Consider the following 24,087-nt stretch of genomic DNA (forward strand, 5'->3'; position numbering starts at 1 on the left):
AAGAGAGCTTTTACTATTTTGAGAGCTTCTTCTGTTTTGTAAAATTTTGGTAGTTGCTGATATTGTCATCACATTTTCTAGAAAACAATTAGAATTATTGCCTGGCCCTAATTGTTCCTAACTGGAACAAAGTGAAAATGACATTTCTGCTACATTTCTATTCTTTGTTAGTTATCGTTAAAACCAATAAGTAAAATGACTGAGAAACATTTTTTCACCATATTAGGAGCAACTTTAGAAATCCACTGTAATGAACAGCTGTGCCAAGTCAAAAGAGTTGAAGGAACTCTAGACTAAGGTTGAAGTCTTAGTTCCTCCACACATACAATCCGTAATGCATTTATATTTAAGCTTTCACATATAAAAATGAGGTAATCACCACTCTCTATTCTTTATATAAAGTTGATAAGTCACTCAAATGTTTGATTCTAAAATATTATCTCATGAGGAAGGTTTCTGAAATTAAAACTAGGTTTAAGTTCACAACAACCTATCAAGTACAAGGTGGTACTTAAGTCATTCTTTTCATTACCTGGCAGGTTGCACTCCCTTTTCTTTTCTTTGTGAGCAAGCTCAGGTCATTTGCAGTCAACCCATTTACGAAGAAGTATTTTCAAAGTATCAAATAGATTCTACTATAGTTTATTCTGTTAATGCCTGCCCTCACTCCCTCTCTCAAGTAGTTGGGTTCAGGAGAAGGTCCTGCAATTGTTTCTCAGTATCCAAGTTCCTCCTGTTACCTTAAGAAAACCTAGTGAGTTCCATGGGTTCCCCTTGGGATCTTATTTCATACATGCTACTGCACCTTAAAAAAAAAAAAAAAAAAAAAAAAAAAAAAAAAAAGGNAAAAAAAATCAGGCTTTTGCTGAGTCAGCAGAACTCCAGAATCTGGGTAACAAGGCCATGGATGTAAAAGCAATAAATCCTTTCTGCCTACTCATCATTACCCACACTCCAACTCATCCTTGGCCCTGGCTTAATCAGGATCAGTTCAAAGTCATCTTCTGGAAACAGAAACATCTCGCATATGATGCTGTTAACTGAGAGAGACAAGGAGAAGAAGCAGAAGTGAAAACTGTTTCATTTTTCAGGGAATCGTTACTTGTATCAAGATTTATGACATTGTTTTCCCTGTCTTTGTGTGGCAAGCTTCTGTTCTGTTCATGATTTTGTTTCTAAATGATGTAACCATGTGATAAATGTGGAAAAATTAGTTAATTTTCTCAAGGCTTATAAAGCCCCCTATCATGGATTGCAGAATAATTTGCTTTGCCGACAATCTGGCCAGATATGATATCCTTAGACAATAAAATAACTCCTTATTCTCGTTAGTCATGTGAGGGTAAAATAAGAAAGCAGAGAGAAAAGCAGTTTGAGCTTCAGACTATAACTGAATATACTTGAATGTTTATAACTCCCAAAACAATCCACTTACTCATGATCAGTGGGTAAACATGAAATATTCAACATGTAATCTCCAAGGAAACATGAAAAATATGTGTTTCCTATTCCTTAATGATAAACCATAACCATAGCAATAACATGGTCTGGGATGACCTCAACATTAGGGAATGCATGAGCTTCTAGAATCCGCAAAGGCAAGGTTCAGTATCTTGTAAGTGGTAAAGATTTACCAAATGCTGAATGCCCTCACGGCAAACAATGATTCTATCAGAATCAGAAAGTGCTATAAAATATTAAGGCTGTACTCGAGGGAAGAGATTTAAGATTTAATATATTGCCTGCATCATCTATTTGATAATCACACTTGAGGGTTAGTGTTTCATAGGGAGTGTTAATTTGTGTTTTGATTAATCCTAATTTGTCAAGATCTAAGTGTATTTAATGAACCAGAGAAGCGCCTCAGAAAATTTCCTAATGTGAGTTATCATAGTTAGAAAACTTGTTCATATGATTAATTTGCTGTTTAGGGGAATCATTTGACACAGACTGCCTTCTTCAATGGTGCCCTTTTCAGTCTGCCTTTAGGAATGTCCCTCTCTGCAGCTAAGGAAGTGAAACAAATCAAAAACCAGTCATTACAACATAAGCCGGCATTCCAATATTTTCTGGATAGGGGATATCTATAAGAAAATACATTGTGATTCTTTCTAGAGCAAATAGAGGGTTTAAAACACTATAGATGATGTCTGAAGAGCATCTTCATGAAAAAATTGCATTGTTGATCTCTTCTAACAGAACCTAAAACGTGTATCCACCATAAAAGAGTATTTTGCAATCCAACTTAAGAAGCAGGAAACAATGAATCATGTGTCTTAAATTTGAGGAAGGAAGAATAGAGTATATTGTGAATATTTAACTCAATTTGCAAATCCTTATCTACGAGCACCCAGGTAAAAGTTGAATGAGGAGCTACATTTATCTCCTGAAACCTTTGCCTGCCTTTAATCACACAGGAGTGAGGCCAGGGACCATGGAGACTCATAGAATAAAGGGAAACCATAAACTTCTGGGTGGGGAAGAGAATTGTGGTTTTAAGAGTATAGGTCACCTGCCCTACCCATTCACTGGACATATATTTATTGTTAAAGACAAAATTGTATTGAAGTATGATTACAAGAAAACTTTTTCCAGACCAAAATCCAATAAAAGCAGACCCCCCCACCTTGAAGGATCATATTAGTTTCATATAAAAAACAATAATAATTATCTTAATTAATAGTCATTAATATCTGTCTTCTCAGACTCCAATGACTGAAGCCCAGGACACATTTCTTTAATTATAATCTGTCATAGACTTGAGCCAGACTTGTTTTTCACTAAAACACCAATATGTAAAATAAGTACTATAATTGTTTTATTAGCATAAATATAAAGTTTAATTTAAGGATATACTTAGTACAAAGAGAATGAGACTAATGCCATTTTGATGGGCACACTCATATCAAGTCAGAAATTGTGAGCTTATATTAACCTCAGCCTCCATTCCTTTCTGAATTTTGTATTCCTTGCTCAGTATGGAAAAAAATTGACTTCACACTGCATAATTGCAAATATTAACAATATTGTAGTATTTATTCCATTAGGCGTGTGTCAGCAAATACACATTTGAGGGAAGTTTAGTGTAAAGTTAAATACTTCTGAATTAATAGTCAGTCATGTTTGATAGGTGCTTACTATGTAAGAGTTATTTCCATTTTTGCTCTTGTGTGACTCTTCACAGAGTTTCAGTTTGATTTGATTATGCTATTGTGTTTTGTAATTGCTGGGTTATTCTTGTCTGAATGCCCTTAAACTTTGGGTCTTTTGGTACTACTAAACTATGGAGTTGATTGCTTTTAACAATCACAGAAAGCATTTCAAACTCAAAAGAATGAAGGTCTCATTTGTCTCACATAATTTGAGAGTCCCAAAGAGTTTGATTCACATAAAGTGAAGTAAAGGGGATATAACCTTACATTTGTAAAATATTCAAGTAACCTTATACCATAAAAAAATATGAAGTTTTTATTAACCTTGAAAAAATTTTCTGGAACATCAGACAGTTTAAAAAATCCCTCATAATTGCAAATATTAGAAAAGTTAAATTAGAGCTTTTCATTTACCTTAAATTAACTGCATTTTGAGGGTACCTTTGGACAACCATTAATATTATAAGTGTGTGCTATGAATGTCCATTCAGAGCAAAGTATGGGAAATTCTGATTAACACTGTAATTTTTTTTTTTTTTTAATCTGGGCACTTAGAGAAAGGCTTTAGGGCCAGAACATGTTTCTTTTTGTTGTTGTTTTGTTTTTTGTTTTCATTGTTATGCTTCTATACCCAGTACAGTGCCTGATACACAGTAGATACTTATTACATATTTCCTAAAAGAATGAGAGCTACATTACCAAGCTGCAGGCCATGAACCTGATTCTCTTTGATGTTCCTTTGTCTTTGAAATCAAATTAACTCAATAAACAATGACTCCAGACACACAGTGAAAGGTGCTGTGTACCCTCAGCGCTTCAGAACTTGACAGAGAAGGTTATAGTGCGTGTATAAGAAATAATTTTAACAATCGCAAAGCCAGCAATTGTTAAAATTGTACCTGTATATTTGACATAGCTACCCTTTATAACCAGATCTTCTAGGCCTGGCAAAAATGCCAGTATTTGAGTGCTAAATGAGTAAGTTCTGGGTCAGAGAGTTTAGCAGAGGAACTAAAACTGATGAATAAAAGTACAATGAATGAGTAGGAAGTAAGGAGGGCAACATAGCTGGGACCAATGGAAAAGAGTATCTCAGACGAATACTACTTAAACCTACACCCTTCTCCTCACTCTTTGCAATGTTCTTCTACCTCTGTTTCTCTGCAATTCCTCTCTTTTAGCTCTGCTTTTAAAGTCTCTTTACTTAGACATGCCCAAGATTCCTAAGCTGCTAACTTATGTAGGACATTTAAACTTCTGGGCTAGTAAGAGATTCAATGACTAAATATTAACTTCGGTGGAGTTTTACTTGAGTGATCTATGTAACTGACTTAAAATCAAGAAAGTCAGTGAAGGATTAACCCCACAGGACAATTCCTTAATCAGGATAAGTCCTTCATGCTAACAGGTGTGTATCTTCTCTGTGGACAAGCAAAGACTTCTCCTTGAAACTCTGTGGTACCTCCAACTTGTGACCATTCATTCCAATGGGTGTTACATCTGATAGGATAAATGCTACAAAATGACATTTAACAAGGACACTTAAGAAGAGAACAGAATGATGTTGAAAGACCTTCCCAAGTGCCTTGCATGGTCTTGTGAGTGTTTATAAGAATATTGGAATTCCAAGAACATGTTTATATTGATTTAGTAAAGGCCTACTTTCAAAAAGAATTTAAGACAACTCACAGTGAAAACCTAAGTGCAAGAAAGCCAAAACATTTAACACAAGTCAGAAACAGGAAGTAGAAGCTAGAGAGATGAGAGGAAAAAGAAGTCTTAAACTCTGTTGAGACAATGGAACACAAAACATAGTGGTGAATTTCCTGTTCACCAGAGACCAAGGAGAATACAATGGATGTTGTATCTCTTGATTTCCAGCTAAAGAGAATTTACCAACTCTTCAGGAGCAATAAATATGTATGACAAAAGAGAGTCAGAAGTAAACTGTCTATGGAACATCTACAATGGATAGGATGATTTACCTGTATTATCACATTTAATCATGAGCATAACCCTGCACAGTAGATATTATTAATTATTTTTACAATTGAAGAAACTGAATCTCAAGAAAATTGAATTGAATTGACCAAAGTCACAACTAGTAAGTGATGAAACTCGAACTTCCACCCATGCCTATCTGATTCCATAGCTTATCTAACATGCTCAGAGAAATACGTAGTCCTTGCGTCTATCCCATCTGTACCTTCCAATTCAAAGCATGCATACACACCCAAGGGTACATACGTGTGCGCGTGCACACACACATACACACACACACACGTGCTCAGGTTTTTCCTTTCATAAGCAGGCTATACTCAAAAAGTATAATGGAGGAACTTGAGGAAAATGCCAGAAATAGCAGCTATAAGCTCAATAATCTCATCCCAACTATTATAGAAGTGCTATTTCCCCATTTATGTGAAATAAAAAAATGTCTTTTTGTGCCTTATTATAAATAATCCAAATCTTTATGGTTCGGAGGAGTGCCTAACTTGTTACTTGGTATGATGCTCTTTACATTTTTATCTGGTTGGGGACATCTGAGAATCATCTTCCAGGGAGGAAAAGTGTGCAGCGAGACCAGTGAAGTGGGGTTTTTCCTACTATAGCATCCTCAGATAAAGTGGTCCCATTTCAGAAAACAGTATTCAAACATCGCCCAATTCTAGACTAGCATCACTTGCCAAAGAATCCAATGTAGGAGGAATCAGCAACCTACCAGAAGGTTGGCTCTATGAAATGAGCTGGGTTGTTTAGGGTCTGACAAAGAATGCAGAAAGATCCACTACCCCCCAAAAGCAGAAATGAGCAAAGACTAGGCAAGTTATCATTTTGGAGAGGGCTTCAGTCCATGCAGGAAATCTGGCAGAAGTCCAGTCATGTAGACAAAGTCTGAAAGATAGAGTTGAGGACAGAGGTTCAGATGAGTGCCCAGGAACTGAGAGGAAGGTTCATTTCTTTCAGGTCTGAGTCAGGTAACAGAAACTTCAGGACAAATGTCTGAGTTCCTTTAGCTATGTGGAGCTGGGTAGGCAGTGTCTAGCAATTGGCACCCTATGTATTGGTAACTTATGGCAATTTTCAAAATTGTAAAAGCTCTCATTCCCTGGCAAAGAAACAGATAGATAAAGTGACTTGCACAAGTGTCAATCTGTGGCAAATTCATGACCAGAACTCATGTTCTATGGGTTTTCTTCTAAAATACCCTTGACCCATTTCTGTGGGTGACAATACAATGAAGGAAACAAGATCAGAGGTAGTGGCTGCCATATTTTAGGTCTCTCATTAATCCATTTGTAGGACACCACCGCCACTTGGACCAGTTGCATCACACAATGGTCCTTACAGATGCAGTAGACCTGTGGCTGCTTTAACATTTAAAATGGAAATAAGTGTAAGGTAACTCAAATACGATCTAAGTTAAAGTTCTATGGACATATACATTTCAATTATCTGCACATAGGTTCATGATTATTTTTACCTTTATTGGACAGATACAGCAAGGTTGACCCGAAAGCTAGGAAATCCTAAAATTGCATTATTAGGCACTGTGTGCTGCCTCCTCCCTCTACTCCAAACCATATTTAAATGGATTTTTTTTTTTACTGACAGAGAAAAATCAACATGAGAATTAAAATCTAGATACGACAGCCCAAATAACTAAGACACACACAGAGAAGTAAGAGTTGAGTAAGAGAAGGATATATGACTATATCCTGGGGATATTTATAAAATAATCTACAATTTTATTCAGTTGAAATTGAAGAGCACTTGTCACAAGTTATTATTTAATTTCTTCTACCAGTTTTAAATTAGTTACTGAGTAAGTTGTCAAAACAGTAGTGCTGTTAGAAGCTTTATGTTTGCATTTTAAACTCCGGCACGATTTCCATTTCTGAAAACAGAACTATACTTTTACAGTATGTTTGCTGTTCTCCTTCCCTTTCTCTATTTTCAGTGCTTATCAAAATATTTAGTATTAATAGTGTGCATATGAAGCATAAATATTCCACGTACTTGTTAGCTCAGAGCACTCTCTGGTATATGACATTTACAAATACCATGGCTATTTCGGGATCATTATTTTTACTAATTATAATTAAGATGTATACCAGAGATAGCAATCCAAATTGATTTGAGATTCCTTCAAAAGGTTGTCTTCCTAGCTGTACCGCCTTTCATTAGTTATGTCTTATTAATTGTCACATTGCATTATATATGTGCACAGTATGATGCTACCTGACATAATTTAGGGAATGAGAAGCAGTGTGAAACATCCGCATTATATTTTAATGAGACAGCATTTGTGTCGAGTCTGAATGCCTGCAGTTAATTCAGTGAACAAGTATTTGAGTTAAAATTCTGACATGTTTAGCAAACTAAGTATTCATTAAGGTAGGCGAGGTGGAAGCATTGTAAGAACTCGTGTGACAATGACTACACCCGCAGTTCTGGGAGCAAGAAATATACTTTACTTCAAGTGGATCCACCCTGTGCACTGGTAGTATGAGACTCTTTATGTTTTTTCTTCAGGTCCTGAAGGGTTTCCCAGAATGTTTACAAGCTGACATTTGTCTACATCTCAACCAGACTTTGCTGCAAAACTGCAAAGCCTTTCGGGGGGCAAGTAAAGGTTGCCTTAGAGCTTTGGCAATGAAGTTCAAGACCACCCATGCGCCTCCGGGAGACACCCTGGTTCACTGTGGGGATGTTCTCACTGCACTTTATTTCTTATCCAGAGGCTCCATCGAAATCCTCAAAGATGACATTGTGGTAGCTATTCTAGGTGAGTGTTTTAAAACTGGATGGTGACAAATTCAGTTGCAGTGCCTATTTTAAAATGGTAGAATACAGGACTGCTCTGTTTATTTATGAGTACTATTTAAGATTGATAGTAATTTTAAAGCTTTATTTAAAATTCAATTCAAATCAAATTTACCTTGCAGAAAATACGTTTTCTTGACTGTCTCACTTTTTCTCCAGTGTGTAAACACTTCCATGACTCTCTTTAGTTCTTGGAAGCTACTTAAACATCAGAAGCCAAATGTCTGACAATAGTCAGCATTTTGCTTTTCATGTTGGAGAACCTTGGATTCATGCCTGATTCCCTCACCACCTTAAAAAAAAATGTGTACATCGTGGGATACTTGCTAGCAGGTGCCAATGCCCTGTCATGAACTGTGTCTATATATGGATATCTATTTGCTCTGTACTTTTACTTGCTGTGTCCCATCAAATGGAATTATATAATCCTTACCTAAGTAGTATAGAGCTATTAACTTGGCACCCAAGGATAAAGGTGGTGAGGAAGTTAAAATTACTAGTAAATTAAACTGGTTTGGGTGCAAAAGAACGTCCATCTGTCCAGTCTGTGTCTCCAAAACCAAATTTAGTCAGTGTGAACTTGTAGGATTTCTTTGGACTATTAGAAGAGTGGCAAAGTGGAAGGGAACAGAGGCAAAGGAGATCAGTGTTTCATCCCTGTCACCTAGCCAGCAGGTTTAAGATTCAGTCTCCCTGAGGGAACATCACCTCCAATGTTTGTGAACATTTGCATTTTTTGTTTTCCTCTGGATTAAATCTAGCCCCATTTAGATAATGAGCATATAATCCAATGACTTCCTTTCACTAGATTCTGGATGTCAGCATGCAGAAGGACAAGGATGTTGTCATTTTCTCTGCTGCTGGGTAGGACCAGAGTATGGCCTAGCACAGGACGAAGGAGTTCAAATGATTGCTATATATTTTGATCATTTTATTTTAATGACAGGTTTTTTTTTATCCCATATTGACAGGATGCATGAGGCAAAGAATAAAAACATAAATCAGGTAGTGGTTACATAGTAAGTTGGGTTTTTACCAGATTCGGCCTTGGCAGTCTGCTCTGTATGTTGCCAGGAGAGCACATTCTACAGTGCTTTCCTGATATTAGAATGAGCCTACCCCACCTTCTACAGGGAGGTAACAAGCCTTTTGGCTTTATATGATAGTAATTGTGGAGTGTAGTTAAGCAGTACACGCTGACTGGCTTACTTTTTGCTCATTTACAGTCGTGTAAACTAATTAAGATGCAAAGCCCATGCTGAATGTAGTTGAGAGCTTTCCTTTGACAATATCTGTACTGAAGTATTAAAGCTATAAAAAATTTCAAGAGGTTCTTTTTTTCTGTCCACATTTCCATGTAAATCTGTACTTAAAATACTCATAAATTATGATTCTTCATTCCATTTTTGAAGCTAAGTATTTATTTAAAACAAAGTTAATGTATTCTCTCCCATATCAATTTCTGTCATGGAGATGTGCTCTCTGATTTCTAGCCATTAAATTCACATTTAAAATAAGAACATTACAGCATTTTTTGACTGGTTAGAGTTTTATTGTTTAAAATTCTTTAATAGTTTCTATAGTTGGGTACATATAAGTTTGTCTATCAAAAACTAACTGAACAGATACAGAAAGTTTTTTCTAAGTCTGAAAAGAAGCTTCAGGATATATGTAAAAAAGTACCATTTTACACTGCCATTGATGATCTTTAAAAGTTATAGGATCAATAATTTATTGGTAGTTGTTAAGCATGTATTCCACAGATGTAATTTTTAAGTGTCTTGACATTCAGAGACAGAAAAACCTAAGTGGCCATGACATTCAGGTAAAATATTGGGAGGAGATTAAACATATCAAGTGTGAAAAGGTTTTGACTGGAATCAGAATGCATGGGATTTAAACATGGCTCTTCTCTCCCTCCCTTCACCCAACTAAGTAGGTGACCTTGATGTAATCAGTTTACCTCTTCAATCTTCTTAGTATTTAAATAATAGGGAGTAATTTCCTTATGAAATTATTTTAGGGATTAAATGAGATAATTAAATGAGATAATTCACCTAAGCATTTGACACAGTGCCTGGCACCTACTTAATTCTTAATAAGCATTTGTTGTTGCTGTCATCATCCTCAGTATTAAACAAAGCCTGGAAAAGTAGGTGGCATGTGGCTAGCCAGAGGGGATGAGGAGGACCCAACAGACACTGAGATAATCCCAGGATTGGCAAGAAAGCAAGGAGGACACACTCTTAGAATACAGGCCATTTGGTTAAAATAAATAAATAAATAAAGGAAGAAAGAAAGAAAAAAAAAGCAAGACTGTAAATAAAGCTTGATATATTAAACAATTGGACAGAGTCCTTAAGAGCAAATTCGAAAGTGGTTAGTAAAGGGAAAAAGGTATCTTCAAATTATACCCCTAGTCCTCTAAGTGTTGAAAGTGTGCCCCTACACCCCCATGTTGGCCATCACCCCCTGGAGACCATCTTGAGATAGAAAGTTTGTTTCTTTCTCACTGCCGTCTTTCTCATATTCCTGGATTGACAAAATTGGACCACACCTACTATATGACAAGACCCTTTTCTAGCCATGTAGGGCACAGCAGACTAAAGTCATGTTTTCTGTATTTCTAGGCACATAGTCAAAAAAAATCAAAACATGGAAATAATAGTAATTATATCAGGACCAGTATGTCAAGAGGTAAAATTCCACTCGGCAAACAAACATGACTGAGGCAATCAGTAGGAGGTACTGGAATTTTGAGGCCCAAGAGTCTGTTGGCCATGGGATCTTCCATTTGAATTCCCGAGTCCAGGGATTTGTCATTGGTCTTCTTGTATTTTTAGGAATAAATCATTAAGTTCAGATTCCTTTTACCTCCCCCCACCTTTTTGTTTTTTGTTTTTTTTTTAGGAAAAAATGATATATTTGGAGAAATGGTTCATCTTTATGCTAAACCTGGAAAGTCTAATGCAGATGTAAGAGCTCTCACTTACTGTGACTTGCATAAGATCCAGAGAGAAGACTTGCTAGAGGTTTTGGATATGTATCCTGAGTTTTCCGACCACTTTCTCACAAATCTAGAGTTGACTTTTAACCTAAGGCATGAGAGCACAAAGGTATATGTTAACGGTTTGCTGATTTTTGTATTTATGACATCTTATTCTTGGATTGCCAAAATTCTTCTGAAAGATCAAGCAAATTATAGCAAAACTTTACCAATTCTGAATAGTTGGAAAGAAAAAGCCAACTTAATATTGGAATTTCTAAATTACGGGAAGGAATTCAGTCTAATTACTTTCAAATATGTTGAATAACTTTAAGTAGGTCAATTAAATTTGACCTGTGGGAACTCTTAGGTGACACACTTGATTTAAAATAGTCTTTGTTTATATTGAGTGTGCCAATTATTTGTAAGAAATGAATGATCTTAGGCTATTTAATTCCCCTAGAAGAGCTTATTTTACAGAAGAGTTAAAAGAGTAATGTCTTTTCAATGATAATGAAAACATTTAAACTCACTCAAGTTTAGGTTCATATTTCACACAATTTCCAAATCACAGAAGTATAAATGAATCAGGCTCAAACCTGAGTCAAAACGAGTGCTGTAGAATGAATAGCATATGGTCTAATAGAAATAATATTTTAAATGGTTCTACATATAATTTAACCTCGAGTGAATTTTGAGAGTGTAGCCCTTGTATCCTTTAGTCTCTATTACTATTAAAATGGTTCTTTATGACACCACCATGCTAAGAATACAGAATTGCAGCCTACAATTTATTACCAGTTTGTTCCTCCTTCCCTCCCCCAAACCCCATCACCGCAGCTCCGATTCTAAATACCTTTGTGCCAGAAATCAAATGTTGGGGCTTTTGACACTTTCAAGTTTTGTTTTCATTGTTTCTTTGTTTTTGCTTTGTTTTTAATGCTAACTAATATACTCTCTGGAAGAAAAAAGAAATCCTCAAGTCAATAGTTAGGTAAAAGGTAGTAGATTTACTTCTCCCCAGAGTTACAGTCATTCCCAGGTACTGTGAGAGACTTAAAGAGGATAAACTTCTAAGGTCACCAGGGTACCATTTAATAATCTGAAGCACCAGCTCAGATAATAGCTTCTATTCAAAACACTGAGAAGTTGAAAAATATCTAGGTGATAAGAGAGTCAAGTTATCAAGAGCATATATTTTTATATGGTTTGAATTCAGTACTTTATTAAAATCTCAGTTTAATTAATGTCACCAAACTCATTCTGATTTTGCCTTGACAAACAAGATAACTTCTTTTTTATTTTATTTTATTTTATTATTTATTTAAGAAAGAGAGAGCATAAGCAAGGGAGATGGACAGCGGGAGGGAGAGAGAGAATCTTAAGCAGATTCCATGCTAAGTGTGGACCCCAACACAGGGCTCAATCTCATAAGGTCATGACCTGAGCCAAAATCAAGAGTTGGACACTTAAGGGACTGAGCCACCCAGGTGCTGCAGATAATTTTTTACATAAAAAGTTTAGGCAGCAACAAGGGGCACCTGGGTGGCTCAGTCGGTTGAGCATTTGACTTTTGATCTCTGCTCAGGTCATGATCTTTAGAGTTTGAGCCTCATGTTGGGCTCTTTGCTAGTAGTGTGCTTAGGATTCTCTCTATCCCTCTCTCTCTTCTCCTTACATATGCATTCTCTCCCTCTCTCTCTCTCTCTCTCAAAATAAATATAAAAAGGGGTGCCTGGGCGGCTTAATGGGTTAAGCATCCGACTTTCACTTAGGTCATGATCTCACGGTTCGTGGGTTTGAGCCCCGCATCGGGCTCTGTGCTGACTGCCAGCTCAGAGCCTGGAGCCTGTTTCAGAGTCTGTCACTCCCTCTCTCTCTGACCCTCCCCTGCTCATGCTGTCTCTCTCTTTCTCTCTCCTAGAAATAAATAAAACATTAAAAAATTTTTAAAAAGAAATTAATAAATAAATATAAAAAAAGGTTTAAGCAGCAACAAAATAAATAAAATAAGAACTTCCATTTGTTTTATTTGTTTGGGAGCTTCCATCTTTATTACAAGAATGATCATGTTTTCCAGACAGGGAGGAAGAAGAAACAGAAATGGAATAAAATAATAAATAGCTCAAAATAATAAAATGCTTAAAGCATAGTGTTCATTGAAGTTAACTTTATGTTTATTGTTATGAAATTTAACCTTATAAACATTACCATGTATTTAAACATCTTAGCTGATTATAATTAGCTTATGCTTTTTTCTGCTGTAATACATATCCTGAAAATTTGTTAATGTTTATTTTTGAGAGAGAGCAAGAGAGAGAGAGTGTGAGGGAGAGTGTGCACATGTGTCCATGCGCATACGCACACACACGCAAGCAGGGGAAGGGCAGGGAGAGAGGGGACAGAGGATCAGAAGCAGGCTCTGCACTGACAGCAGAGAGCCTGATGTGAGTTTCAAACTCATGAACCATGAGATCATGACCTGAGCCAAAGTCAGATTCTTAATCGACTGTGACACCCAGGTGTCCTTGCAAATTTTTAATTATTATTTTTATTTTACCTTTACCAAGTTACATAAAATACATTCTACATGAAGGAATATGTTGTCTCTAAATGTTGACATTATCCCCAAACATTTCTGATAGATAACTTTTCCAGCTGTGATTTCCCCATCAGATGGTGCAACTACTTGAATTATTCTATCAGTCCATTTTATAATTTAGAGACAACCAGGAAACAAAACATTGTAGTTATTTGCCTGTAGTCTAATAGTTAAGTCTCAAAGTGGTTGAAATGATATGAAACAGTAAAGAATTTACTGATAATATGTTTAAATTAAATAATCTTCCATTTATCTTCATGTCCATTAACAAAGGCTGATCTCTTACTACGATCACAGTCTGTGAATGATTCTGAAGGAGACAACTGTAAACTACGAAGAAGGAAATTCTCATTTGATAGTGAAGGAGAGAAAGGTAATTCATTTTATTTCTAAAGTTTAAATGTAGAGCATGTGGTGATTAGCTCTTCTTACTAAATGCCCATTTACTACAGATTTCAAGGATCAAGTTTCATTCAGATTTTCGAAAGGCAAATCCTTTGCTGTTTTCAGTACCTAATGATATGGTTTCTAATCAATAGTTCTTAATGATGTCATTCAACAAAACCATCTGGTATCTACACAGACATCACAGATGGAGATATAGAGTAGGTTGGTTAAAAAAGAAAAAGAGAAGAAAAAAAGGTGACCAGTTGATAGCAGTTGAATAACTACAGTCAAAGTCTTGAGCAGAGTGTTCTAGAAAGAGGACCCTTGTGACAGCTGGAGTGCTCAACCCTCTCAAAGGTGTGTGTCACATGGATGAAGGTGATATTTGTTAGATCTCTTCATCCTTACTGTCTCTTAGGTACTTGTCACTACTAGTCATCTCTGGGTTTTTCTGCCCCTCTAACTATTCTTTATGTTTTACTCATGTATTCAACAAATATTTAATATTTCACATTTTGAAAGAACTACTCAATTTCTGAGAAACTAATTGTGTAAAACAGCCATTACTCTCTTTAGGAAGAGAGATGACACACCCTCTATAATTCTGAATAAAAATAGCAGGTGCTGTAACAGAATAACCTCGTACCTCAATGGAAACCCAGATGAAGGTATATTTAATTGTGCGTGGGCAGGTGAATGAAGGCTTTCCTGAAGAAGCCTCTACTCTTTTCCCATGCTGATCCAACAAGTGTTCTATTCTTCACCTTTTTTGGCTCTCATCAAAACAAGTCCCCTCAGGGGTGCCTGGGTGGCTCAGTTGGTTAAGGGTCCGACTTCGGCTCAGGTCATGATCTCACGGTTTGTGGGTTCGAGCCCCGCGTTGGACTCTGTGCTGACAGCCAGCTCAGAGCCTGGACCCTGCTTCAGATGCTGTGTCTCCCTCTCTCTCTGACCTTCCCCTGCTCACGCTCTCTCTCTCTCTCTCACAGAAGTAAATAAAACATTGAAAGAAAATTAAAAAAAAAAATCCCCTTTTTTTCTTGAATAATCTTCTCTCAGCATCTGTGATAGGGCACTCTTCCAATTTTCCTTCTGCACTTAGTAATTCCCTGTGGACAATTACAGAATCATTATCTTCTAAACCAGTTATAGTTACCAGAATTTCTCAAGGTGTGGCCCTAGCCCCTCTTCTCTTCTCATTCTATACGAACTCATTCCTGGGTGACCTCATTTATATTGAGTTTATTTATATTCTCACATAAGAGATGTGAATATTCACATCATAATCCCATACCATCTGAGCTTCAATCTCATATATCCAACTGCTTATTAAACCATCGACTTGAGGGGTGCCTGGGTGGCTCGGTGGGTTATGCGTCTGACTTCGGCTCAGGTCGTGGTCTCATGGTTGGTAGATTCAAGCCTTGCGTCGGGCTCTGTACTGACAGCTCAGAACCTGAAGCCAGCTTTGGATTCTATGTGTGTCTCTTTCCCTCTGCCCCTCCCCTGCTTGCACTCTGTCTCTCAAAAATAAATAAACATTAAAAATTTAAAATACTAAAATAAAAACACCGACTTGAAATCTCAAAGGCAGCTCAAATTGAACATTTCCTAAATTGGACTCCTGATGTCCCTCTGGAAGTCTTTATCATTTACCATGTCTCTAGAGGGAACCACAACCCAATCAACTGCACAAACCTGATACCTACCTAGTAGGTGACCTTCCCTCAACCTCTCCATCAATTCTTGTCATTGCCACTCTGCTGCATGTTCATTTAGTCTCAAAAAACTCCCTTTTGGTTCACTTCTCTCCGCCTTCTTAGCCACAACCCTGGGCCAAGCTACCATAATCTATCACTGGAAGACTGAAAGCGCATCCCAACTCACCTACCCACATCTAACTTGCCCCCTCTCATCTATTTTCTACACTGGACCACTAGTGCATTTTTTTTTTTTTGCCCCAAATGCAGCTATGTTTATGTCATGCACATATTTAAAGCCCCCTAAGGACTTTCTCTTCCCTCAACAAACCTAACCTGGCTTTCTCTCAGCAGCTCATCTACTTTGCAGCATTAATCCCAGTTGTACTTTGTGTCTATTGGCATCATTATTTATTTGATGTTATCAGTCCCTAGATCATAAGCTCCATAGTGGTGGGAAATATTTAGTCACCTGTAATTTCAATGCTTGTCTCACAGCAGACAAATTAATCAAATTAATTCACTAAAGAGTGAATTAATAGTGAAATAGAATTTGAGCATCTTCCTTTTGATTCTCTTCTTTTGCCTTCTTCATTCAAGTTCTTACTTGGCCCCGTTCTCTCTGAATTCTTTCCCTTGGGCAGCTCATCTACTAGCTTCAACACTCACTGTACTTCAAGTAAACTTAACTTCCCTTTCCTCCATGTAAATCATTTGCCTTTTTGCTTCTACCATTCCCTTCATCAGAATTTATCTCCCTATCCTCAAGCATAGGCACATGCAACCACAAAACATTTTACATCCACCATCCAAAATAACTTGTTTTTTGGCCATGGTTAATCTCTAATGATATATTCAACATGAACTTTTTCTTTTTTTAGAGATATAATTGGCTTTAAAAGCAATTCATGAATTGGGCAGCATCTATCTAGCAAGTAGAGAGATGTTCCTCAACATAAACTCTTTCTTCATTTGCCTAAATATATAGATTTTCATTCTTTTATGAATCCCTGTGTCAGTCTCTTTTGGTGATATTGTCAAAATATACCCTGCAGAGGGGTTAAAGCTTATTGTCTTTTTTCTCTACCAAAATGTAGATTCCTTCAACAAAGAATGGTTGATACATATTTAATTGGGCTAATTGTTGAGTCCTCTGGCTGATCGCAGAGCACTAAGCTACTCAGATAGGTGATAATTTATTTCTGCAGTGTCTTTCATTATTCTCTTGGTAACTTTTTCTGAAATCAGAACCATTACTGTCAAGCTGTTTTTCTGTAGGCTTAACCAAAATCCCTTATCCTGATGTTAATCTCTTATTTTTATCTCGCTGGAAATGAAGAACGACTTGAAAATGTTGTCTATATAATAATGTTCCCCATGCAGTCGAAGATTTATTAAATCTCCTTTCAGTCTTGTTTAGTTTCTTCAGTCTCAAACTAAATAATCTGTTTTTATCTCCTGATGAGGCCTTCGGAGCATGTCACAATGTATATTGTGCTGATGCAATTAGACATTTCCATTAGTTCTGGAAACTTTTCCTTTAATCACAGTCTTAGTCTATGAGCCTTATTTTATATGAAGTATAGATAATAAGGCATATCTCTGCCTGCCTGCACCTTTTTGAAATTTCCTGGTGTGTCAGTAAGTGAGCATGATTTGGATAATGTGAAAACACAAATTAACTCCAGTTTTCCACAGCTTGAGAACCTAGTCTAGTCTTTGGGACTAGTTTTTAGGACTCCATGGTGCTATCACAAGTATGAAATTTGCTGAAAGCAATTTAGTCCCCATGGCCTTAATTTAATGTTCTAAAGGTGGCCACTCATCTGATACATATCTTGATGTAGAATCAATGTATAAGAGAAAAACACATACATTAGTATAAAGAACAGACAACTTTTAGAAAATTATTGGTGCTAAATACTATGGAGGTACATAAACTAAAAGCTACCCATGAAATGCATTGATTATTTTACTAAGTTTACTGCTCGTGTGAAACACAGACATCCAAGAGCACTGATGATTGTGAATCACTCAGCCGAGGCACCAAGAGCCAGAGAGAAGAACCCACAGCTGGGCATTGGAGATAGAGAGAGGCTGAGTCTTACAGTGCCATTCACTACCTACTCAAGGCACCAGAACCTTTCAGGCTTCAATCCTTATCACCCCCTACCCCTTGTAATCATTTCAACTATGTGCTGTTAAGGAGCTTACATTCAAAAAGATATATTTAAGGACAGCTGAGTGGCTCCTCAGTTAAGCATCCTACTTCGGCTCAGGTCATGATCTCGCGGTTCACAAGCTCGAGCCCTGCAACCGGCTCTGTGCTGACAGCTCAGAGCCTGGAGCCTGCTTCAGATTCTGTGTCTCCATCATTATCTGCCCCTTCCCTGTGCACTCTCTCTCTCTCAAAAATAAATAAAGATTAAAAATAGTTTTTAAAAAGGAAAATTTTAAAAAGAAAAGGTGCGTAGAATCTCTGGCAGGTTGACTTGAACAAAATAAAGACTTGACATTTTGGACTTATCTCTTAGAATTTGTTAATGAACATGCTTGTCCTCATGAACTTCACATTTCTTCTGATGAAATAAATCTACTTCTTAACCAGAGAGAGTTGTTAGTTTAGGTGTGAATTTCGGAACATCTTGTGTTTTTTGGTGTGGTTTTTTTTTTTGTTTTGGTTTGGTTTGATTTTTTGTTAATCTTCAAGTAGTTCTCTTTCTTTCTTAAAATTTTGGACTGGACATGCCCCAGTGCTCTCCAGCTGAATTAAGGTCATTGTAGAAGAGGACCTACAGGTCCTGAGATGGAAGTAAAGTCATTGTTAAAGAAAGCAAAGAACAAAAATGATACTTTAGTGACCTATTTAGTGGCCTTTATTAAGGACTTGTTAAGATGGTTGGACAGAATAGAAGTAAATGAGGTATAGTCATTTGAAACATGCTCAAAAAATTGTCTGGATTAAAGTAGTTTCCAGAGTTAAATTGCAGTTACTTCAAGAGTGACAATATGACTCATTGGGTGATGGGAATAATAATTGAGATTTTACGTTGCGTATTTTATAAAATACATAGTCTATAAGTACAATAGCATGTATAATGGCACAGGACATATGCACGCGCACACACATATACACACACACATGTATTTTTTTTAACCGATAAGGTTTTTGTGACCAAATATTTGGAATATTCTGCAGTATCAAAGTGGTATAGTAGTATGAAAGTTATGGAAGTAAGTAGTAAGTATATACATAGTTAAACTTATTTTTATAGAATAAAGGTGATTTAATTCTATTAAATTAAGCCTTAAATATGTTGGAGGTATACTTTGGCATCTTTTTGGAATATCTTCTCCAATAACAAATAGTAGTTAGCTTTTGTTATCCATTTTAGTGACATATGAATGTAATTTGCTTATTTTAATTTTTAAGATAGCTTAAATATTCTATCTTGCATTTGTATAGAAAAATGATACGAGTCCCCTTTCAACGTTACTTGAAGCTAGAGAGGAACTGAAGTATTTGAAATAAAATGAAAAAAATTATTTCACACCTCAATTTTTAATGAAATGAAATAACTTTTAAAAATGCATCTGGCTGGAAAATGCTCAGCTTATTACCAAACTATTACTAGTAGAAAATACAAAACTTGGAGTGCCTGGGTGGCTCAGTTGGGTAAGCGACCGACTTCAGCTCAGGTCATGATCTCACAGTTTGTGGGTTCGAGCCCCACATCAGCTCTTTGCTGACAGCTTAGAGCCTGGAGCCTGCTTGGAATTCTGTGTCTCCCTCTTTCTCTACCCCTCCCCTGCTCATGCTCTGTCTCTCTCCTTCTCTCAAAAATAAACAAACATTGAAAAATAATAATAAAAAAGAAAATATAAAACTTGAATGCTGACAGAGCACATTGAATGCCTCCCTTTGACCAAAATTTGCACCTGTCCGTTGGGTCTGATGAATAAAAATGGTCATTAATCCGAGATAATGTCTCCATAAAAGATGGAGTGAGCACAAGCATTTGCTCCCAGATTGGCAAGCAAATTTTTTTCTTTGTAAAATGGTGGGAACAGGAGTGATCATACAACCTCACTTCTAGCAAAGGGGAAAATGTAAAACCCCTCAGCCTACTGCCTTTAGAGTACTATTTCTACATAGAATAAGAATAGCATTAAGAAAAAAAATAGTAATAAGAGAAAAACAGTACCTAATATCATTTGATATCTATCAAATAATTCAGTTTAATTAGAAAAAAAAAGCAGAAATGGAACAAGCCATCAAAATCTAGAGGTGCCCAGAGGCCAATTATAATACATTTTAGCCTGATTTCCTATATTCCCTCAACCAATCTCCAGCCTAACCCTGAGTAGTCTCTATTTTTTAAGCCACAAATAGTTTGTCTTTTCAACTTTCATTTTATAAGATAAAATATGAAGCTTCGATTTATCTAATAAAGAATAAGAAAATGTTGTTACAGTGGGGATGCCTTCAAGGAACTTCATGTGGGCGGTGTTCCATTCGTTAATCCAATGGCAGTGAACTCAGAAATAAATGTGGGGTAATTCTCCTTTAATTGGAAAAGTTCAAAGATACCAAACTCTTTCTTCTTCTCTCATGATTCTGCTTTTCCCTGGAATTTTTACTATAGGAGTTAGAGACCATGTAGTTAAAATAATTTGTTCTGTTTTACAATAGAAAAAAACATAATCCTTCCTTCACCACATTTCACGAATACTTGTCGTGAGTTGAAATCAGCAAGTTATAACTCCATTTAAAAATATATGTTAACTGATGAATTTGTGCCTAAGCCTCCAAAATGAAGTCATAGTAAGCTAAGACCGAGACTTAGGTAATAAGAAGGACAGAACATTTTATCATCTGGGAGAATTTGAAAACCCACAGGAAACTTCAACGCGTCCTCAGGCCAAGAAGACAAAATGGTGGCATAATTTGTGAGGTACACTTATGACCAAGATCCATGTTAACATTATCCATACTTAGATTGGAGGCATGAGAAGTAATGGCTTATTCAATTCACCTTTGAATATACTGGGAAAAGACTCCATGCAAATGTTTTTAAAAACAGACATTTTCAGGAAGATGAGAAGTCAGCGGACTCAAATCCTACTGCTGCCCAAATCTGTGCCTATCTGTCGAACAACAAACGTGCCATTCACTAAGCAAGTGTGAGGACAATTTAGAAAGGAAAGCTTTTTCTTTTGTGTTTACTACCATACAATTGGAAAAAAATAGTTTTTGAGAAATGAAATATGTTCCTCATAAAATGGGGAATATGGACCAAATTTGCAGGAGGGCAGAAGTTAAAGCCGAAGAAAACAGAGGGCAAGATGACAAAAATGAACATCAGAAGTTTAAAAAGGGACAGGTCGGTGTCACTGGAGAGAAAAGAAAATGTTGATCTGAATATTTACAGGGCAAGTGTGGAAAATTGACACTGAGAAACCAATGCTGTCCACAGTGTGTGAAACTGAATCGGTCTATGATCTTCTCCGCTCAGTGATGAAATCATTGATTGAGAAAGTGTGAAATCTTAAATTAAGCAGTCTGGTTCTGCTACATTTAACTTTAATTGACAAGATACAAACTAACTCCTTAATAACAATTTCACATAAAGTTGATTTTTAAGCTCTATTCATTTTTACCTTGGGCTGCTTTCTGGCTACTCAGATTTTCTTTTCATTTATTCATTTATTTATTTATTTATTTATTTAATTTATTTAAATGTTTAGTTTTTGAGAGAGAGACATACAGAGAGTAAGTGGGGGAGTGGCAAAGAGAGAAGGAGACACGGAATCCAAAGCAGGATCTAGGCTCTGAGCTGTCAGCACAGAGCTCGATGCAGGGATCGAACCAACGAACCGTGAGATCATGACATGAGTTGAAGTTGGAAGTTTAATCAGCTGAGACACCCAGGTGTTCCTGGCCTCTCAGATTTTAAATTATGATATATATTTTTTTAAATAAAGGAAAAATTCTCTGTTTAACTCTATTACATATGAGAATTTTAAGGTAGTTTCTCTGCAGTGGGCTTAAATCAGTTCATTTGGCCTCTTTCATAAATAACGGAGTAAGCACAATCAGGCATTAAGTAGATGGGGACACCGTCTTAACCATTTCTCTTGAAAATACTATACTTTCTGGAGTTGTATTGCTTAGTTATTTAGCCATAATCAGATGGAGAATTGTACTGTCTCCCCAGGACACTAATGGAAATAAGTTCCGGAATTTGTCTTTTTGAGTTTTTCCTGCTGAAATGTGTTCTAACACAACCTTCAGGGCTAAAATTATCCTGACATTTCAGTATAAAACAGCCATTATGCACTATTGGTTTCAGCATAATTAGGTAAACTCACCTTAATTACTGTATTTAAGTTTTATATTCTTTGCAATATGCCACACGACCAAACTACCTAGAATGTCAAGGCCATTACGTACATTGAACTAAGGCTCAAATTTATCCCTTCAGCCTTTACTATGAGGAGGCCTCCTGTTTTGACCTTCAGCATGTGTGAATGACTGCCACATGAGAGGGCATGAAGACTAAAAACAAACAAGGTGCATAGTCGTGGTATTTTAGAATTGGGACACATTTTCCCTCCCTATTTCATTTCCTCAAAGAGATAGTGGACCAGATTTTAAGAATACAAATGACCTTTGAGCATGTGTAAATAAGGTTATGTTATCTTATCACTTTTTCTGAGATATAAGCATTATTACTATTGCAGATATTCATTTACCATTGAAACAAATATGTATTTCATTAAGATAATCCAATGTCCTTTGAATTAAAAAAAATTCTCCTTAGGTAGCTACATTCTCAGTGGGAAAAGGAGAATAAACATCCTTTCTGGTGATTTTAATGAAAATTCTATTGTAAAGTTATTTAAAGAACATAATTATTAAAAAGGCAGTTTATATATAGTTAGGCAGTGTAACAGGCATAGAGTCTCACATTTGATTATCTTCTATGCAATAATTTTTTTGATAGATTTTGGCAAAGGGAACAGTACAAATGGTCCCGAAGACTCTGTAGATACCATAAGACATTATCAGAGTTCCAAGAAACACTTTGAAGAGAAAAAAAGCAGATCTTCATCTTTCATCTCATCCATTGATGATGAACAAAAGCCTCTCTTCTCAGGAATAGTAGATTCTCCTCCAAGACTAGGGAAAGCAGCTGGACTCCATTTTGAAGAAACAGTGCCCACCTCAGGAAGAATTCACATAGATAAAAGAAGTCACTCTTGCAAAGGTAATCAAGTTTCTCAGGAGTCCGATTGTTTCCCTTTAGTGCTAATTGTACAATGGTGACTTTTCACAGATCAAGAACTATCCTGACACGTGTTAATTTAATCTTTTACAACTTCATGAAATATTTCCAGAGTTCAGATCTCAGATCATCTACGAAGCATTTGTGCAATTCTGGAACAGTGTTAATTATTCCTAAACACTGATAGCATAAGAGGTGTTTGTTTTTGTGGCTGTGAGCTTTAACATAATGTCACAAAGAACACTGTGGGAAGGTCAGTTGTGATTCTAACAGGGAGAAGGGATCAATGAGTATTTTAAGAGAGCTAACCAGTTGATTCTTATATGTACCCTCTGTACCCATTTCTAACCCCCAAGCCAGCCATCTTATAGCATGAAAGGCCAAAGCAGTAATGCTACAATAAATGCCAAGAAGAATGTCAGTTTATGGGGAATTATGAAGAAATGGGAAGAAATGCCCCCTAATAAAGCAGACTCTTTATTCACCTCATTTAAACACATTTGTGTAACATCTCTACCAGAAGGAATACCCAAATATGTGGGATTTTTTGTAGAAAATATGCATGATATGGATAATAATGCTTAATTAACATAGGCAGATTTGGTTCTAAAGGATGGGAAACAGGAAAACTTGAGAACCGTCACGTGGAAGAACAAATAACTTAGCATAACAGGAGCTAGAGCTACAGATGTGGTTAACTCTGACCTTTAAGTGGGTGCAAGAACAGGTGTTTGGGTTTCAGCCTGGCTCCCTTTATTTCTTTGCTTTGTTCACTTGCCCCCTTTGTCTTTGAATAAGTGACTTGACAGACCCCCACTAAGGCTTAGCTTGCTCCTTTGTTTTTTTAAGTTTATGTATTTATTTTGAAATGAGAGCAAGTGAGCTGGGGGGGGGGGCAGAGAGAGAGAAGGAGAGAGTGAATCTCAAGCAGGCTCTGCACTATCAGTGCAGACTTGGGGCTTGAACTCATGAACCTTAAGATCATGACCTGAGCTGAAACTGAGTCAGACACTTTACTAACTGAGCCCCCCAGGTGCCCCAGCTTGCTCATCTGTCAAATACAATAACATTTGCTAACCAACAATAGTTGATTGTAATTTTTGAACAAGAAAACATGGATAAATTACTTTCTCTGAAATAAAAT

The 24,087-nt window shown here is 36.5% G+C and overlaps 1 protein-coding gene and 1 long non-coding RNA gene across 3 annotated transcripts in view; one reads left to right on the top strand and one right to left on the bottom strand.

Annotated features, from left to right (window-relative positions):
* Positions 1–24,087, top strand: part of KCNH7 (potassium voltage-gated channel subfamily H member 7) — a 479,156-nt gene that overhangs the window by 438,641 nt on the left and 16,428 nt on the right. The window contains exons 10-13 of the mRNA XM_077760989.1: positions 7,689–7,941; positions 10,890–11,095; positions 13,841–13,940; positions 22,674–22,925. Of these exons, the coding sequence (XP_077617115.1) occupies positions 7,689–7,941; positions 10,890–11,095; positions 13,841–13,940; positions 22,674–22,925 (811 nt within the window). The remainder of the gene's footprint in view (positions 1–7,688; positions 7,942–10,889; positions 11,096–13,840; positions 13,941–22,673; positions 22,926–24,087) is intronic.
* LOC144229046 (uncharacterized) overlaps positions 1–24,087 on the bottom strand; it is a 31,613-nt gene that overhangs the window by 6,167 nt on the left and 1,359 nt on the right. Inside the window, exons 2-3 of one of the 2 annotated variants that reach the window (XR_013334338.1) lie at positions 10,973–11,074; positions 5,875–6,047 (exon numbers count right to left, since the gene is read on the bottom strand). This is a non-coding gene — a long non-coding RNA (uncharacterized LOC144229046). The remainder of the gene's footprint in view (positions 1–5,874; positions 6,048–10,972; positions 11,075–24,087) is intronic. The other variant, XR_013334339.1, reaches the window with a different exon arrangement.

The sequence above is a fragment of the Crocuta crocuta genome, unplaced genomic scaffold, assembly GCF_008692635.1.
Source record: "Crocuta crocuta isolate KB4526 unplaced genomic scaffold, BGI_CrCroc_1.0 scaffold153, whole genome shotgun sequence".
In the NCBI taxonomy this organism is placed as follows: Eukaryota; Metazoa; Chordata; class Mammalia; order Carnivora; family Hyaenidae; genus Crocuta; species Crocuta crocuta.